Here is a 19,263-nt window from a genome sequence, read left to right on the forward strand (position 1 = left end):
TCAATTAGTCACATGTCTGTAGAACTTGTTCGGTTTATGTCTCAGTTGTTGAATCTTGTTATGTTCATACAAATATTTACACATGTTAAGTTGACAGTGAGGACATTTCTTTTTTTGCTGAGATGATATACACATCTATATACACTGCTCAAAAAAAATAAAGGGAACACTAAAATAACACATCCTAGATCTGAATGAATGAAATATTCTTATTAAATACTTGACTGACCCACTGCCAAACCGGTCATGCTGGAGGATGTTGCAGGCAGCAGAACGTTCTCCACAGCGTCTCCAGACTCTGTCACGTGCTCAGTGTGAACCTGCTTTCATCTGTGAAGAGCACAGGGTGCCAGTGGTGAATTTTCCAATCTTGGTGTTCTCTGGCAAATGCCAAAATGTCCTGCACGGTGTTGGCACAACCCCCACCTGTGGACGTCGGGCCCTCATACCACCCTCATGGAGTCTGTTTCTGACCGTTTGAGCAGACACATGCACATTTGTGGCCTGCTGGAGGTCATTTTGCAGTGCTCTGGCAGTGCTCCTCCTGCTCCTCCTTGCACAAAGGCGGAGGTAGCGGTCCTGCTGCTGGGTTGTTGCCCTCCTACGGCCTCCTCCATGTCTCCTGATGTACTGGCCTGTCTCCTGGTAGCGCCTCCATGCTCTGGACACTACGCTGACAGACACAGCAAACCTTCTTGCCACAGCTCGCATTGATGTGCCATCCTGGATGAGCTGCACTACCTGAGCCACTTGTGTGGGTTGTAGACTCCGTCTCATGCTACCACTAGAGTGAAAGCACCGCCAGCATTCAAAAGTGACCAAAACATCAGCCAGGAAGCATAGGAACTGAGAAAGTGGTCTGTGGTCCCCACCTGCAGAACCACTCCTTTATTGGGGGTGTCTTGCTAATTGCCTATAATTTCCACCTGTTGTCTATTCCATTTGCACAACAGCATGTGAAATTTATTGTCAATCGGTGTTGCTTCCTTAGTGGACAGCTTGATTTCACAGAAGTGTGATTGACTTGGAGTTACATTGTGTTGTTTAAGTGTTCCCTTTATTTTTTTGAGCAGTGTGTGTGTGTATATATATATATATAGGGTCTGAATACTTATGTTAATAAGGTATTTATTTTTTATTTACAAAAATGACCTGTTTTCCCTTTGTCATTTTGAGGTGTGTGTAGATTGCTTTTTTTCAATAATTTAATCAATTGTAGAATAAGTTATATAGGTTGTAACGTAACAAAATGTGAAAGTCGAGCGGTCTTTATGCTTTCCGAAGGCACTGTATATACAGTACCAGTCAAATATTTGGACACACCTACTCATTCAATGCTATTCTTTATTTTTACTATTTTCAACATTGTAAAAAATAATGAAGACATCAGAACTATTAAATAACACATGGAATCATATAGTTACCAAAAAAGTGTTAAACCAATAAAAATATACTTTATATTTTAGATTATTCAAAGTTGCCACCCTTTGCCTTGATGACAGCTTTGTACACTCTTGTCATTCTCTCAACCAGCTTCATGAGGAGTGCTTTTCCAACCGTCTTGAAGGAGTTCCCACATATGCTGAGCACTTGTTGACTGACTTTCCTTCAGTAGTTGTAGTTGTTGTTTCTTTGCAGCAATTCGACCATGATGGCCTGTTTCATGCAATCTCCTCTGAACAGTTGATGTTGAGATATGTCTGTTACTTTAACTCTATGAAGCATTATTTTTGGGCTGCAATTTCTGAGGCTGGTAACGCTAATGAACTTATCCTCTGAAGCATAGGTAACTCTGGGTCTTCCTTTCCTGTGGCGGTCCTCATGAAAGCCAGTTTCATCAAAGCGCTTGATGGTTTTTGCGACTGCACTTGAAGAAACTTTCAAAGTTCTTGAAATGTTCTGCATTGACTGTCATTTATATTTGCCTATTGTAGCTGTTCTTGCCATAGAATGGACTTAGCCCTATTTGGTAAAAGACCATCTTCTGTATTCCACCCCTACCATTTCACAACACAACTGATTGGCTCAAATTAACTTAAGAAGGGACACCTGTTTAATTTAAATTCATTCCAGGTGACTACCACATGATGTAGTAACTCGTTGAGAGAATGCCAAGAGTGCAAAGCTGTCAAAGCAAAGTGTGGCTACTTTAAAAAATATGTTTGGATTTGTTTAATACTTTTTGGGTTACTACATCATTCAATGTGTTATTTTCCTAGTATTGATGTCTTCACTATTATTCTACAATGTAGAAAATAGTAAAATAAATAAAACCCATTGAAATGCGTAGGTGTGTCCAAACTTTTGACTGGTACTGTGTCTATATCATTGCAGTAATGTAATAAGCATTTCTTTGTCTTTTTCAGGTGCAATTCTCAGTAAACTCTACAAAATCCCAGGTTTGTGGTTTTGATATGAATCTTTCAGGCCCATTAAGACCCAATCTAGATAGTTCTTCTGAGAGTTGTTCATTCAGTTGTATGTCAGAGATGATCAGTTTTATATAATTGAAAGATTTGAACGACACTTATTGATGGTGGTTTAAAGTATGTGCACAGCATCGCAGTGCTTGAGGCTTCACTACAGACCCGGGTACGATTCCAGGCTGTGTCGCAGCCGGCCACAACCAGGAGATGGTGCACAATTGGTCCAGCGTCATCCCAGTTAGGGGACTGTTTGGCTGGCAGAGATGTCCTTGTCCCATCGCGTTCTAGCGACTCCTGTGGCTGGCCGGGCGTATGTGAGCTGACACGGTTGCCGGTTGTACGGTGTTTCCTCCGACACATTGGTGTGGCTGGCTTTCGGATAAAGCGAGCAGTGTGGCTTGGCAGGGTTGTGTTTCGGAGGACTCATGGCTCTCGACCTTCGCCTCTCCCGTATCCGTACAGGAGTTGCAGCAATGGCACAAGACTGTAACTACCAATTGGATACCACGAAATTGGGGAGAAAGAGTTGTTTTTAAAAATATACGCTCATCAACGTCATTTATTTCATTGCCTAAAGAGCTGGAGGGGAAGGATGTGGAAGACCTCTTCACAGCGGTCCTTAGTCCCAGCACCAGCCAGCCTCCACAGCTGTCTCACCCTGGGGCCAGTGGACCTGGAGCCATGGCCCTTCCAAACCCAGGTACCACCACCACCCAAAGCCTCTTGGAGAATTGTATTATGTCACATTTTTATATAATCTACTATTGACTGTAAAATGAATGTATAACCATGGGTATTTATTGATCATTGAGGAGCACATTGATTTATATGCATGTCATGTTCACATAATCAACAGGGCATGTGGATGTACATGTGAGTATATCAAACATTAGGAACACCTAAATATTGAGTTGCACCACCCCACCCATTTGGCCCTCAGAACAGCCTGAATTTGTTAGGGTATGGATTCTACAAGGTATCAAAAGTGTTCCACAGGGATGCTGACCATGTTGAATCCAATGCTTCCCAAAGTTATCAAGTTGGCTGGATGTCCTTTGGGTGGTGGACCGTTCTTGACACACACAGGGAACTGTTGAGTGTTCAAAGGCACTTAAATGTTTTGTCTTGCACATTTCACCCTCTGAATGGCACACATGCACAATCCATGTCTCAATTGTTTCACGGATGAAACATCTTTCTTTGACCGGTCTCCACCTCTTAATCTACACTGACTGAAGTGGATTTATCAAGTGACATCAATAAGAGATCATAGTTTTCACCTGGTCAGTCTGTCTTGGAAAGATTAGGTTTTTGATGTTTAGTATAATCAATGTATGTATGGAACTACTTATCTGACATTCTCTATGCTCTCTGTTGCAGGCGACGGTGGGATGTTCCCCCGGATGCCAATGATAAACGGCATGATGGGGCCCAACCCCCATTTTCCTCCAACTCCCATGATGCCCGGCGGCACAGGCCCCTATGGCCCCAGCAACTTCTCGCCCATCCACAGAATGCCTTTCCAAGAGAATATGAGGTAAGAGCTGGCATAGCAGGAAGCTGTTGTACCCCTCTGGCGTATTACTAGAGCATTGCTTTCACCTTTAAAGACAACTGCTGGAAGGCAATCAATTGGATGCTGTTTTATTTACCTATTGAGTCTTCTTGACTGTTTTCCTCCATTGTTTGGACTTAATTGTAGTTCGCTTTAAACATTTTTTTCCTCTGAGGTCTGCTCACTTGTTAGCATTAATATCTCCATCAAGGAATAGGATGTATTTTTTTAATACTAAAGCCCAAACTACATTTGCCTCAAGGTGATCCACATTGTAAGTGACATAGAAAGTGCAAATGTAATAATAATGTGTCTCTAGAATGCCCTTCAAGCAAATCAGAAACGAGTATCCAACAATGCAATGGTATAAGTCAATATAATGTGTAACCAGAGAGCTCCTTCCAGGGACAAGAAGTTTAGCCAGATGGGGGGTGACATAGTGGTTCCATGGAGCGCGCCCATCCCCGGCCCCCTTACAGAGGGGGAGACAGACACCATGTCCAACGCACAGCGGAGCACGCTCAAGTGGGAGAAGGAGGAGACTCTGGGCGAGATGGCCACTGTGGCCCCAGTCCTTTACACCAACGTCAACTTTCCCAACCTCCTAGGGGAGTTCCCAGGTTGGTACAGAATGTTTAGTTCTCTAGAATTCTTGTGTGAATTATCGAAAAACAAATATTTTTTATTAATAAAAATAATGAGTTCGAAGTTGTCGCACCCATTTAAAAGATTTTATGGACATTGTGAAAACGAGACTAGAAAAGGTACTCTACTTGGCCATATTGCATATGTGTCCTAGCGCTGTACGTTTTAGCTAATCTTTTTTTCTATCTCAGACTGGGCTATGAGAGTGAAACAAATCGCAAAATTATGGAGGAAAGCCAGTTCCCAGGACAGGGCCCCATATGTGGTAAGTTTGTTTACATCCACGCTGGACTATGATTCAATGCACTTCATTTAATGAGCATTTGGTTTTCCTGATTGCTGAAGAGAAGTTTGTAAAACCTCTAGACAAAATCCATACATTGAAGTAATAATGGCAAATCTTTTCCAAAACTTCCAACGAAAACAGCCGTAGTACCAATCAAAAATGAATTATTTCTACTTCACCAGAACAACTTTGTTATTGACTTATTCCACAAACCTGATTTGAGATTTTGATTGAATGGGGCCCTATGTTTATTGGACTGATGAATGAAAGGAAAGCAGCCAATCACTGACGAAATGTTCAAGAGGCCATTAGGGAGAAGGACGGTATTTGTTTTGTTCTGTTCCTTTGTTTTCTGATGGCATTATAAACCTAAGGGCTCTCTCTCTCTCTCTGTCCCTTCTCTTCTCTTTGTTCTGTTCCTTTGTTTTCTGATGGCATTATAAACCCAAGGGCTCTCTCTCGCTCTCTGTCCCTTCTCTTATCTTTGTTCTGTTGCTCTGTTTTCTGATGGCATTATAAACCTAAGGGCTCTCTCTCTCTCTCTCCCTTCTCTTATCTTTGTTCTGTTCCTCTGTTTTCTGATGGCATTATAAACCTAAGGGCTCTCTCTCTCTCCCTTCTCTTATCTTTGTTCTGTTCCTCTGTTTTCTGATCGCATTATAAACCTAAGGGCTCTCTCTCTCTGTCCCTTCTCTTATCTTTGTTCTGTTCCTCTGTTTTCTGATGGCATTATAAACCTAAGGGCTCTTGCTCTCTCTCTCCCTTATCTTATCTTTGTTCTGTTCCTCTGTTTTCTGATGGCATTATAAACCTAAGGGCTCTCGCTCTCTCTCTCCCTTCTCTTATCTTTGTTCTGTTCCTCTGTTTTCTGATGGCATTATAAACCTAAGGGCTCTCTCTCTCTCTCCCTTCTCTTATCTTTGTTCTGTTCCTCTGTTTTCTGATGGCATTATAAACCTAAGGGCTCTCTCTCTCTGTCCCTTCTCTTATCTTTGTTCTGTTCCTCTGTTTTCTGATGGCATTATAAACCTAAGGGCGCTCTCTCTCTCTCTCTCTCCTCCCTTCTCTTATCTTTGTTCTGTTCCTCTGTTTTCTGATGGCATTATAAACCTATGGGCTTAAAATAACATCAAATTGATCAGAAATACAGTGTAGACATTGTTCATGTTGTAAATTACATTTGTAGCTGGAAACGGCAGATTTTTTAAATGGAATATCTACATAGGCATACAGAGGCCCATTATCAACAAAAATCACTCCTTTGTTCCAATGGCACGTTAATCCAGGTTTATAATTTTTAAAGGCTAATGGATGATTAGCAAACCCTTTTGCAATTATGTTAACACAGCTGAAAACTGTTATTCTGATTAAAGAAGCAATAAAACTGGCCGCCTTTAGACTAGTTGAGTATCTGGGGCATCAGCATTTGTGGGTTTGATTACAGGCTCAAAATGGCCAGAAACAAAGCACTTTCTTCTGAAAATCATCAATCTATTCTTGTTCTGAGAAATTAAGGCTATTCCATGCGAGAAATTGCCATGAAACTGAAGATCTCTTACAACGCTGTGTACTACCCCCTTCACAGAACAGCGCAAACTGCCGCTAACCAGAATAGAAAGAGGAGTGGGAGGTGCACAACTGAGAAAGAGGACAAATACATTAGTGTCTAGTTTGAGTAAACAGTAAAGAGGCGACTCCGGGATGCTGGCCTTCTAGGTAGGACTTTTGAGGAGTCTGTTTCTCAAACTCAACACTAATGTATTTGTCCTTTAATTGCGTTTCGGAGGACACATGGCTTTCGACCTTCGTCTCTCCCGAGACCGTACGGGAGTTGTAGCGATGAGACAAGATAGTAACAACTAACAATTGGATACTACGAAATTGGTGAGAAAAAGGAGGTAAAAAGAATAATACATTTTAAAAAATCAGCAGTTTCCAGCTACAATAGTAATTTACAACATGAACAATGTCTACACTGTATTTCTGATGAATTTGATGTTATTTTAATTAACAAGTAAAAGTGCTTTTCTTTCAAAAACAAGGACATTTCTATGTGACCCCAAACTTTTGAACGGTAGTGTATATGCAGTATATACACTGCTCAAAAAATAAAGGGAACACTTAAACAACACAATGTAACTCCAAGTCAATCACACTTCTGTGAAATCAAACTGTCCCCTTAGGAAGCAACACTGATTACCAATAAATTTCACATGCTGTTGTGCAAATGGAATAGACAACAGGTGGAAGTTATAGGCAATTAGCAAGACACCCCCAATAAAGGAGTGGTTCTGCAGGTGGGGACCACAGACCACTTCTCAGTTCCTATGCTTCCTGGCTGATGTTTTGGTCACTTTTGAATGCTGGCGGTGCTTTCACTCTAGTGGTAGCATGAGATGGAGTCTACAACCCACACAAGTGGCTCAGGTAGTGCAGCTCATCCAGGATGGAACATCAATGCGAGCTGTGGCAAGAAGGTTTGCAGTGTCTGTCAGCGTAGTGTCCAGAGCATGGAGGCGCTACCAGGAGACAGGCCAGTACATCAGGAGACGTGGAGGAGGCAGTAGGAGGGCAACAACCCAGCAGCAGGACCGCTACCTCCACCTTTGTGCAAGGAGGAGCAGGAGGAGCACTGCCAGAGCCCTGCAAAATGACCTCCAGCAGGCCACAAATGTGCATGTGTCTGCTTAAACGGTCAGAAACAGACTCCATTAGGGTGGTATGAGGGCCCGACGTCTACAGGTGGGGGTTGTGCTTACAGCCCAACACCGTGCAGGACGTTTGGCATTTGCCAGAGAACACCAAGATTGGCAAATTCGCCACTGGCGCCCTGTGCTATTCAGATGAAAGCAGGTTCACACTGAGCACATGTGACAGATGTGACAGTCTGGAGACACCGTGGAGAACGTTCTGCTGCCTGCAACATCCTCCAGCATGACTGGTTTGGCGATGGGTCAGTCATGGTGTGGGGTGGCATTTCTTTGGGGGGCCGCACAGCCCTCCATGTGCTCGCCAGAGGTAGCCTGACTGCCATTAGGTACCGAGATGAGATCCTCAGACCCCTTGTGAGAACATATGCTGGTGCGGTTGGCCCTGGGTTCCTCCTAATGCAAGACAATGCTAGACCTCATGTGGCTGGAGTGTGTCAGCAGTTCCTGCAAGAGGAAGGCATTGATGCTATGGACTGGCCCGCCCGTTTCCCAGACCTGAATCCAATTGAGCACATCTGGGACATCATGTCTCGCTCCATCCACCAACGCCACATTGCACCACAGACTGTCCAGGAGTTGGCGGATGCTTTATTCCAGGTCTGGGAGGAGATCCCTCAGGAGACCATCCGCCACCTCATCAGGAGCATGCCCAGGCATTGTAGGGAGGTCATACAGGCATGTGGAGGCCACGCACACTTCTGGGCCTCTTTTTGACTTGTTTAAGGACATCAAAGTTGGATCAGCCTGTTGTGTGGTTTTCCACTTTAATTTTGAGTATGACTCCAAATCCAGACCACCATGGGTTGATAAATTTGATTTCCATTGATCACTTTTGTGTGGTTTTGTTGTCAGCACATTCAACTATGTAAAGAAAAAAGTATTTAATAAGAATATTTCATTCATTCAGATCTAGGATGTGTTATTTTAGTGTTCCCTTTATTTTTTTGAGCAGTACACATATATATATGTGTGTGTGTGTGTGTGTGTGTGTGTGTGTGTGTGTGTGTGTGTGTGTGTGTGTGTGTGTGTGTGTGTGTGTGTGTGTGTGTGTGTGTGTGTGTGTGTGTGTGTGTGTGTGTGTGTGTGGATGGTGTTTTAGATGCACTATTGTTAAGTGACTGTCCCACTGGATGTCATATATACCAATATAATATAAGAGCATATACATATACATATATATACATATACATATATACACACACACAAGTCAAAGTTTAGACACCTACTCATTCAAGGGTTTTTGCTATGTTCTACATTGTAGAATAATAGTGAATACATCAAAACTATGATATAACACATGAAGTGTTAAACAAATATAAAAATATATTTTAGATTCTTCAAAGTAGCCACCCTTTGCCTTCATGACAGCTTTGCCTACTCTTGACATTCTCTCAACCAGCTTCACCTGGATTGCTTTTCCAACAGTCGTGGAGGAGTTCCCACATATGCTGATTACTCTGCGGTCCAACTCGTCCCAAACCATCTCAATTGGGTTGAGGTTGGGTGATTGTGGAGGTCAGGTCATCTGATGCAGCACTCCATCACTCTCCTTATTGGTCAAATAGCCCTTACACAGCCTGGAGGTGTGTTGGTTCATTGTCCTGTTGAAAAACAAATTATAGTCCCACTGTCCGCAAACCAGATGAGATGGCGTATCGCTGCAGAATGCTGTGGTAGCCATACTGGTTAATTGTGCATTGAATTCTAAATAAATCAATGACAGTGTCACCAGCAAAGCACCCCCATACATCACACCACCTACTCCATGCTTCATGGTGGAAACCACACATGCGGAGATCATCCATTCACCTACTCTGCGTCTCACAAAGACACAAAAATGTCAAATTTGTACTCATCAGACCAAAAGACAGTTTTCCACTGGTCTAATGTCTATTGTTTGTGTTTCTTGGCCCAAGCAAGTATTTTCTTCTTATTGGTGTCCTTTAGTAGTGGTTTATTTGCAGCAATTCGACCACGAAGGCCTGATTCACGCAGTCTCCTCTGAACAGTTTGTTGAGATATGTCTGTTACTTGAACTCTGAAGCATTTATTTGGACTGCAATTTCTGAGGTTGGTAATAGAGGTCGACCGATTAAATTAGGGCTGATTTCAAGTTTTCATAACAATCGGGCGCCGATTTTTTGTTATTTTTAATTTTGTATACCTTTATTTAAATAGGCAAGTCAGTTAAGAACACATTCTTATTTTCAATGACGGCCTAGGAATGGTGGGTTAACTGCCTTGTTTAGGGGCAGAACGAATGATTTTCACCTTGTCAGCTCGGGCCAATCTTGCAACCTTACAGTTAACTTGTCCAACGCAATAACGACCTGCCTCTCTCGTTGCACTCCACAAGGAGACTGCCTGTTACGCGAATGCAGTAAGCCAAGGTAAGTTGCTAGCTAGAATTAAACTTATCTTATAAAAAAAAACAATCAATCATAATCACTAGTTAACTACACATGGTTGATGATATTACTAGATATTATCTAGCGTGTCCTGCGTTGCATATAATGTGACTGAGCATACAAGCATACAAGTATCTGACTGAGCGGTGGTAGGCAGAAGCAGGCGCGTAAACATTCATTCAAACAGCACTTTAGTGCGTTTTGCCAGCAGCTCTTCGTTGTGCGTCAAGCAATCACGCTGTTTATGACTTCAAGCCTATCAACTCCAGAGATGAGGCTAGTGTAACCGAAGTGAAATGGCTTGCTTGTCTGCGCGCGCTAACTAGAGGGACGGAAGCTATACTGTTTCACTGGCAATACTAAAGTGCCTATAAGAACATCCAATAGTCAAAGGTTAATGAAATACAAATGGTATAGAGGGAAATAGTCATATAATAGCTACAACCTAAAACTTCTTACCTGGGAATATTGAAGACTCATGTTAAAAGGAACCACCAACATGTTCTCATGTTCTAAGCAAGGAACTGAAACGTAGGCTTTCTTTCATAGCACATATTGCACTTTTACTTTCTTCTCCAACACTTTGTTTTCGCATTATTTAATTGAGGCATTATATTAAGTTAAAATAAGTATTCATTCAGTAATGTTGTAATTGTCATTATTACTAAAAAAAAATGAAAAATTGTCAGATTAATCGGTACCGTCTTTTTTTGGGCCTCCAATAATCGGTATCGGCGTTGAAAAATCATAATCGGTTGACCTCTAGTTGGTAACTAATGAACGTATCCTCTGTAGCAGAGGTAACTCTGGATCTTCATTTCCTGTGGCGGTCGTCATGAGAGCCAGTTTCATCATAGCGCTTGATGTTTTTTGTGACTATTTGAGCACCCCTACCTTGTCACAACACAACTGATTGGCTCAAATGCATTAAGAATGAACAAACTTCCACAAATAAACTTTTAACAAGGCAAACCTGTTAATTGAAATGTGTTTTAGGTGACTACCTCATGAAGCTGGTTGAGAGAATGCAAAGCTGTCATCAAGGCAAAAGGTGGCTACTTTGAAGAATTTCAAATATGAAATATATTTCAATTTTTTGAACACTTTTTTGGTTACTACAAGATTCAATATGTGTTATCATAGTTTTGATGTGTTCACTATTATTCTACAATGTTGAAAATAGTAAAAATAAAGAAAACCCCTTGAATGAGTAGGTGTCCATAATTTGACTGGTACTGTATGTGTAACCATCTGTAATAATTAGCTTTATCATTGTTCAATGGGTCAAGTGATTGACCACTTGGAAAAATTACAAAATGGACCCTTTCTTCCAGCAAAAGGCACGTGATAACCGGGCAGCGCTGCGTATTAACAAAGTTCAGATGTCCAACGATACACTGAAGAGACATCAGAATCCTCACCAGCAGCCGTTGACTGACCCCTTTGACTCCAATAGTGTCCCAATGGACGCTGAGCTGCTCTTCAAAGATACTCTCAAGCCCAAGGAGTCTGAGCATGAGCAGGAGTGGAAGTTCAGACAGGTAAGAGTACCTTTAGGGTTAGTGTGCTGTAAATGGAGGGGGTGTATGAAGCATGTATGAAGCAGGGTTTCTCAACCACTTTTCTAGGAGTTGTTGTGGATTTGTTTTGCCTTGATTTCTTTTATATAATTATTATACTTTGTTTTAATTGAGTGAGGGTATGAAATTGGATGCAAGATTGTGGGGCAATTGCATGCATGCCTTTTTAGAAAATTAGGAAGTTATTTGTTTCATGGCAGAAAAATGGTATAAGTGGGATTTTATTCCTGCCTGTTGAGAAACCCTGGTGTAAGAGAGCAGTGTGCGTTTCTTTGTGTGTACATGTATTTTATGACACCATAATACACCACCATAACAATCAAAGTATCGCATGTCAGGGGAATTGTGAGTGGAAGCAAGGTGGTGAGATTGAACATAACATAACTTGGGGGGGCATGAAACATAATTTTTTATATTTAACTTTATATATGTGCATGGTTGAGTGAGTCATTTTTAAACAATACATTTGGCGTTCTCATACAGTCTACTAATTCTTAATTTGCATTGAAAAGGGAGAGTTAAATCAGATGTGGGGACCGCTTAAGACGCAGCAGGAAAAGGTCCCAAAAAGCAAAGCCATAAAATCAACAGATAAAGATGTCCTTTTTGGACATTCCAACCAGGCAACTATAGCTGCAGGAGGTGGAAAAATGTCTCTGGTAAGATTCCCAAGGCAAGGCACTGTTCTGTTTCGTCTGCCGAGAACCAATAAAGCAAAATTTACGAGGTGTAAGAAAAACAAAATGTAAAGTGGAGTTGTAGGGAGAAAAGCTTGGTTAACTGGTAAAACCTGTCCTTCGCCCTGAAAACACAGTAACAGCCTCCAGAAGCTTTTTTTCATGACCATATTACATACACCCTCACATTGTTCCCTCTTGCATGGCTTAACAACACACGCTAGACCCACTCATATTGAAAAAGTATTAACTTTGTTGTGAGTGAGGGAAAGAGAGCATTCTTAGCACCATGTCATCATAAAATTTCAAATTCAACACTTTCAAAAAGGCCTCATTCACTGAAGTGCCTCCCCTCCCCTGCTTTTCTTGTTTCCATGGCAGCAAATGAGACAAAAGACCAAGCAGCAAGCGAAGATCGAAGCTACTCAAAAGCTGGAGCAGGTTAAAAATGAGCAGCAACAACTCCAGCAGCAGCAACAACAACAGCTGTTTAGCAGTCAATCATGTGGAGATACAACACCTAATAGTGGGAACCAGAGCCCCATGACACCTCAGCCCAGCAATGGTGGAAAGTCTGGAAACTCATCCCCTCTGCAGCCAATAGTGTCTAAGGATGGCTTCGCAAGACCCCAACTTCCAGTCACGCCCTCCTCCGGGTCACAGGATGCCGTGTTCCTCAGACCACAGCTCCTACCTCCGTCGTCGAGGACACCCACCCAGGAGACCTCGTACCCGCAGCAGGGACCATCCTCCGAGCCCCAGTCACCACAGATGTACTCCCCGAGTTCCTCCTCAGGCTCCCGGCCATCCTCACCTTGGGACCCCTATGCCAAGATTGTGGGCACCCCGAGACCGCCCCCTGGGGATGGCGGATCCACCACGCCCCAGCAGAACTCTCTGTCAGAGATGCAGGAAAGTGGAGGGAGGCCTTCCCCAGCACACAAGTCCTTTGGCTCGCCCACGTCTGGTAATGCTGACCCTTATGCTAAGATGCCAGATACCCCCAGGCCACCTGACTCGTTTGTGAAACCCATGGGACCCGCCAGGGTGGGCCCTTCAGGACTCGTTGAGCAGCAGCAAAAGCAGCAGGTCAGGCACATGATGAGCCCTCCCTCTGGAGGAGAGGCTTTTGCCAGGATAGGGGGCCACCGAGCTGAGGTCTACCAGCGCATGTCTCACAACCGCATGATCCTCTCGGACCCCTACTCCAGGCCCTTGCTCACTCCCATCCCCGGCAGCAATGAGTCGGGCTCTGTGCCGGTGTTCAAAGCCCCCATGCCTCCCCAGCAGTCCCAGCAAGAGCCCTACGGTGGCCCTATGCCTGGGGTACTTAGACGAGGGCCATCTAATGGCTTTCCCCAAGGACCACAGGCCGACCCCTATGCCCAGCAGCCCCTCACCACCCGTTCGCCCATGGGGGAAGGGTTCCCCAATGAGCCCAGGATGATGCGCCAATCCCAGGAGGGCCATTTCTCTCAACCCATGCCAATGATGAGACACCCTCACAGAAACTCATACGCCCAAGCACCATCCACCCCGAGACCAGATTATTCCCAGCAGATGCCTGACCCGTACGCCCAACCGCCAGGCACCCCCAGACCACACTCAGATCCTTCATACCTGCAGAAGCCACCTAGCCTTCATCTAGACCAGTTTCCCCAGCAGCACCCAGCCAATCGCAGACTGTCTCCATCTCACTCCACTGATCCTTATGCCTCCATGCCAGGTACCCCCAGACCTGCCCAAGGGGATAGATTTCCCAAATCCCCTGCTAGTCAAAGGAACATGGACCCCTATGCCCAACAAACTGGTACCCATCGGCCCTCCAATGCCATTCTATACGCACAGCCCCCTGGAACCCCAAGACCACTCCTCACCGACCCTTACTCCCAAGCTTCAGGGACGCCCCGACTAGGAGCGGGTCCTGACGCCTTCAATCGACTAGGCTCCAGACCGATACCTATGTCCCAACTCCCAGCTGACCCCTTCTCCCACCAGTCTCCGGGCAGGATGCAGGACACGTTTGCCCATCCAAGTGCCCCAGGCTTTCAGATATCGAAGCACCCGGAAATGTCAGACGAAAGTTTCTCTCTGCCACAGTCGAATCATCACGGTGGTCAAACGCCGATTCACGACCCCTTTGAACAGGGTCCAATGAAACCTTGTGCTCAAGCTTCAGAAAGGCCAGCCCATGATATCTCCCAGTTGAGCAGCAACACTGTTGCTGCTCAGAACAGCATGCAGCCACACCTGGGAGACACTGAGGAGAAGCTCAGACAGGTATTTGCATTTAGTAGAGACGCAATGACACTGTCACATGGATAACACTTGAATTGTCATAAATCCTTCTTCTGTTTGCACAGTTATTAGCAGGTGATTAGTCGTTCCCAAGCCAGTATGACAGTGCACGTTAGTGCAAAATGAAATAATTGTTGCTCCTCTCTAAGGACCCCTAAAATAATAATTAATTAATAGCAGCAAGATGCAGGATATGTTTGTTACTTGCTAATGTGTACCCCCCCCCCCGCCCGGGCAGCGGCAGAGACTGCGACAGCTAATCCTGAGGCAGCAGCAACAGAAGACGGCCATCCGGCAAGAGAAGGGACTACTACTGGAAGCTGGTGGAGCTACTGGTGCGGTGACCCGTCACTGGTCACAAGAAGATCCCACCCTTCAGAGCCACATGTTTGGCAGACCACCACCCCCTTACCCAGGACCCATGAGGGGCGGCCCCCAAGTTCTCGGGGGGTCAAAGGTTCCCTGGTACCTTCCTAGGGGACCAGCGAGGACCCTTCCCCAACAAGGGACAGTTTGCCATACCCGACTTCCCCAGGGACATGGACAACATGGGCTTGAGGCCCCAAGGAATGAGGTTAGTCAAGATTGACAGCATAGGTATACATAAACTCTTGCCCTTGACACTTCTTTTTTTATGGACAAGGCCTTTACCACATTTAAATGCAGCTGTATATTTTCATAATGCAACACATTTGTGGTGTATGAGGTGAGTTTCCCCCTACTATGTAAAGCGCTTTGAGTACCTCAGTTGGTAGGAAGACGCTCTATATATCAAATCCAATCCATTATAATTCTCTTAAAGATTGTGTTGCTCCTCGTTAGACATGCATTGTGGAATGAAGTGGCATTTTTAAAGTGCTACTCACTGTGTAATATTCCTTATTTGTGTGTAGAAAGCAATCATTAGCAATCTATGATATTGTGTTCTGCCTTGTTCATGGATTAGCATTTGACAATGTGTTTTTCATCCTTTCTTCTCTCAGGTTTGGATTTCCCTCCGGCCAGGAGCAACATTTCCTCAGACCCCCTCAGCAGATGCCCGGCGGGCCCATGGTCGATAACATTCCTCCCCAGATGAGAAGGTCCCTCTCGGTGGACTTTTCCAGGAGGGGCAACCCCCTGACAGGACTCCCCCAGGACTTCCCTCCACGGGGCCTTACCGTCCAGCAGCACAATATCATGGGTCAGCCGTTCATTGAGCTCCGCCACAGGGCCCCTGAGAACCGGATCAAGAACCCCTTTGGGCATGGACCTCCCGACGTCATGGACCCCTCCAACCAAACCCAGAGACCACCCCAGTGCTTCATGGGAGGCCAGGAGATTGGCATTGCCAGGAACCAGGGACCAAGAACGATGGCTCCCATGATGGGCAGACCTTCCCAGGGATCGGTTGGCCAAATGCAGATGTTGGCTAGTATGGAGAACCTGCACCAGCAGCAGACTGAAGTGCAGGTGACCACTGAACAACAACAGCATCCTCCACTGAATAGGTCCCTCAGCCACCCTGTCACTAGTGAGTTACTCAATGCAGAGCCATCTGGTGTGCTCTTGCCTGGGTCTAGCACCGGTCAAACGGAGGAGACTCAGATACCCAGTGGAGACGGAATCGACGAAAACCTGGACGCTGACGACTCTGCAGTGAAGGACCTCGAAGACGTGGAGGTCAAAGACCTGGTTGACCTGAACCTGAACCTCGACCCGGATGATGGCAAAGACCTGGACCTGGGATCCAATGACCTGCACCTCGACGACTTCCTCATGTCTGGGAAGTTTGACCTCATCGCCTACACGGATCCTGAGCTCAACCTGGAAGACAAGAAAGACATGTTCAGTGAAGATCTCGACCTGGGTGACCCCATGGAGGAACACCAACAGGGAGAGACCTCGGACCTCCAGAAAGCCCTGTCGGAGAAGAGGAACGCCAGCGGAGACTGCGCAGCCACTTCGTCCCAGTCCGTAGGGAAATCCATCAAATCAGACGGCCAAATCAGACAGGAGGCCAACAAATCGAAAGAGACTTTGGACATAGTCAAAATAGAGGAAACAATCAAAATGGAGGTCAAAGATGGACACATGAAAAACCAGGACCAGCCACTCTGCAGTGGCCGGATGAATGACAACAGAACCATGACTAACCAAGAGGGCGCAGGGCTGTATGAGCAGCCTGGACATACAGTCTCGGCTCCGGGCCTCTCCAACCTTCTGGTCAAAGAGAAACTGGAAAACATTGGGTTAGTCCCAACCGGCTCTCCTCATCAAGGGAACATAGCTGCCCAGTCGAACCAGGCCACTGGGCTACACCCAAACACAGGCATGCAACATGCCCAAGACAACAACAGGCTCAATCCCAGCGTGGCTATGGGACATCGGGTGAACCCTGCGTTGGTTCAGAGCAGGCTTTCAATGGGAAACCCAAACCACATCCTTGGGGGGAACCACAGTTTCGGGGCCTCAGTAAACCAGCAGGTGGAGCTAAACCTAGCCATGGTGGGAGCCAGTCAGCAGCCCACTGCCCATGGCCTGAACCTCCAGGGCCAGCAAGGCTCCTTGCTGGGGCAGGCCGGCCCACAAAACAGGCCTCTGCTGCTGGACGAGCAGCCCCTCCTACTGCAGGACCTGCTGGACCAGGAGAGGCAAGAGCAGCAGCAGCAGAGGCAGATGCAGGCAATGATCCAACAGCGCTCCAGCGACTCCTTCTTCCCCAACATAGGTAAGGACAATAAGCTTGTGACTGCTGTTTTGGTGATCCGTTTAATTGAGTCACACACTACCCCTCTACATGTAGTTATTTCCAGAGTGTAGTCAGAACAGTCCTCTGGGGGTTTTGCAGTCATTTTGCATAATCATCCTTTTTGGCAGATATGTAGAATATGAAGCCATTTTCGTTTGAGACAAATGCTTTTTTAAATATTTCGAAGCAAAAAAAAAGAACAGAATGTTGGACATAATTTTTCTTGACTAAGAGAGACTTTTGGGAGTCTTACTTCACCAGCGTTCCATACATAATTTAGATGTGGCACTCGTGACGTGTGGATTCTTTTAAAATGGCTTGGAAAGAGGTCAAACCTTAAAGTAGAAGTTATTTTTTTACAACCAAATCTCTATTTCTGATGTAAATGGCATGTTCTAGAAGTCCTCAGACACCATTTTTGTGATTTCACTTGTTTTTGAGAAACTTACCCCAAACAGCAAATCACTACTTCGTTGAATATTATGGGGCCCCTGAAAAACATTAACCATTGCTTCAAGAACACCCAAATACTACAAATCTCTCAGTATATTGATGCAGGTCTTTAGATGTTGTACACATGAAATTGTGTCATTCTGAACTTTATCCATAACGTTCCATTTCCCCCATACTACACAACGAGATGTCCTGTTTGGGTTAAGTTTCTCAAAAACAAGTGAAATCACAAAAAAGGTGTATGGACCCTTCTATAACATGCCATTTACATCAGAAATAGAAATGTGGTTGTAAAAATAAACTTCTCATTTTAATAGGCGTTCAAATAATGCCTTTTATTGCATTATTCGGAGTGGCACCACAGGAGACCCCTTGAAACAGTTCTATGGGCAACATGCCGGCATGTACTACTGTTTAAGTGGAAGGATGGGTTTCCTCCTACTTTTAACCATTGAATAAAGAAAGTTATGCAACATCTCAAGCTAAAGAAAATACGCTATTCCGTGCTGCAATCCCATTTTATAATATCTGGCAACCTTTCCTATCCATTGTAGAAGACATGGATCCAACTAATTTCACAACTCCATAAACCAACCCAAATTTGAATTTGTATCATTATTATGACTATTTTTAAATTATTATTATAAAAATGTTTGTTTTTTAAATAATATCTTTATTATTTTACTATTTGATTATGTTACTCATTGTATATCATGTCTGGTGGGGTGTGTTTTATTTAGTAGGGAGCATAGGGCGGTTGGGGTGGGTTTGATTTTGGTAGGATATCTGTGTGTGTTCTGCCCTGTACCTGTTCGTTATCTGTAGAGTCATAAAAAACATGGATTAAGAGGACTTGTCAAAAAATGACTGATATTGATTAGTTTTGTTTTGTTATTTAGCAGATTTTGATGCCGTCACAGACCCGATCATGAAGGCTAAGATGGTAGCCCTGAAGGGAATCAATAAAGTCATGGCTCAGAACAGCATGGGAATGCCCTCAATAGTCATTAACAGGTAAGGCAAAAGCTTCACCAATGCTAGCTTTGAGTTCTTGTGCTATGTCATGTTATTTAATTGAAAGGGTAAAAAATGTTTTCATGTTCCCTAAAGCAATGATCCTCTCAGAATTCAGCATACGCCAGGAGCCCATGGACCAGATGCTGCTGACACTCTGCCTCCACATGTGTTTGGACAGGTAAGCATCGTGAATCAACCACTATTTGTCTGTCTATCAGTCTGCCTGCCAAATGTTTCATATCTTAAGCTAGAAAAAAAGGCCACATTATTGTTTGATTGTCTTTGCAGGACGGGAAGTTGGCTCCACAGATGGCGAGACCGAACCCCCCAAATTTTGGACCTGGATTTGTCAGTGAGTGGACAACCCAAAGTGTTTCTATTTGCATTTGATTATGACATCCTCATTCATTTTAACCAAAATACTAATCATATACCCATTTGTTCTCTTCAGTATTTCATTTGTTGACGACCATATC

General features: G+C 44.4%; 1 protein-coding gene across 1 annotated transcript in view; it reads left to right on the forward strand.

Annotated features, from left to right (window-relative positions):
* LOC124040486 (histone-lysine N-methyltransferase 2C-like) overlaps positions 1-19,263 on the forward strand; it is a 108,570-nt gene that overhangs the window by 61,323 nt on the left and 27,984 nt on the right. The window contains 13 exon segments of the mRNA XM_046357703.1: positions 2,367-2,399; positions 3,004-3,126; positions 3,807-3,963; positions 4,387-4,601; positions 4,818-4,891; positions 11,366-11,572; positions 12,670-14,568; positions 14,825-15,160; positions 15,318-15,337; positions 15,570-17,296; positions 18,673-18,784; positions 18,881-18,965; positions 19,076-19,139. Coding sequence (XP_046213659.1) covers positions 2,367-2,399; positions 3,004-3,126; positions 3,807-3,963; positions 4,387-4,601; positions 4,818-4,891; positions 11,366-11,572; positions 12,670-14,568; positions 14,825-15,160; positions 15,318-15,337; positions 15,570-17,296; positions 18,673-18,784; positions 18,881-18,965; positions 19,076-19,139 — 5,052 coding nt within the window.

This window comes from Oncorhynchus gorbuscha, linkage group LG07, assembly GCF_021184085.1.
Source record: "Oncorhynchus gorbuscha isolate QuinsamMale2020 ecotype Even-year linkage group LG07, OgorEven_v1.0, whole genome shotgun sequence".
Lineage (NCBI taxonomy): Eukaryota > Metazoa > Chordata > Actinopteri > Salmoniformes > Salmonidae > Oncorhynchus > Oncorhynchus gorbuscha.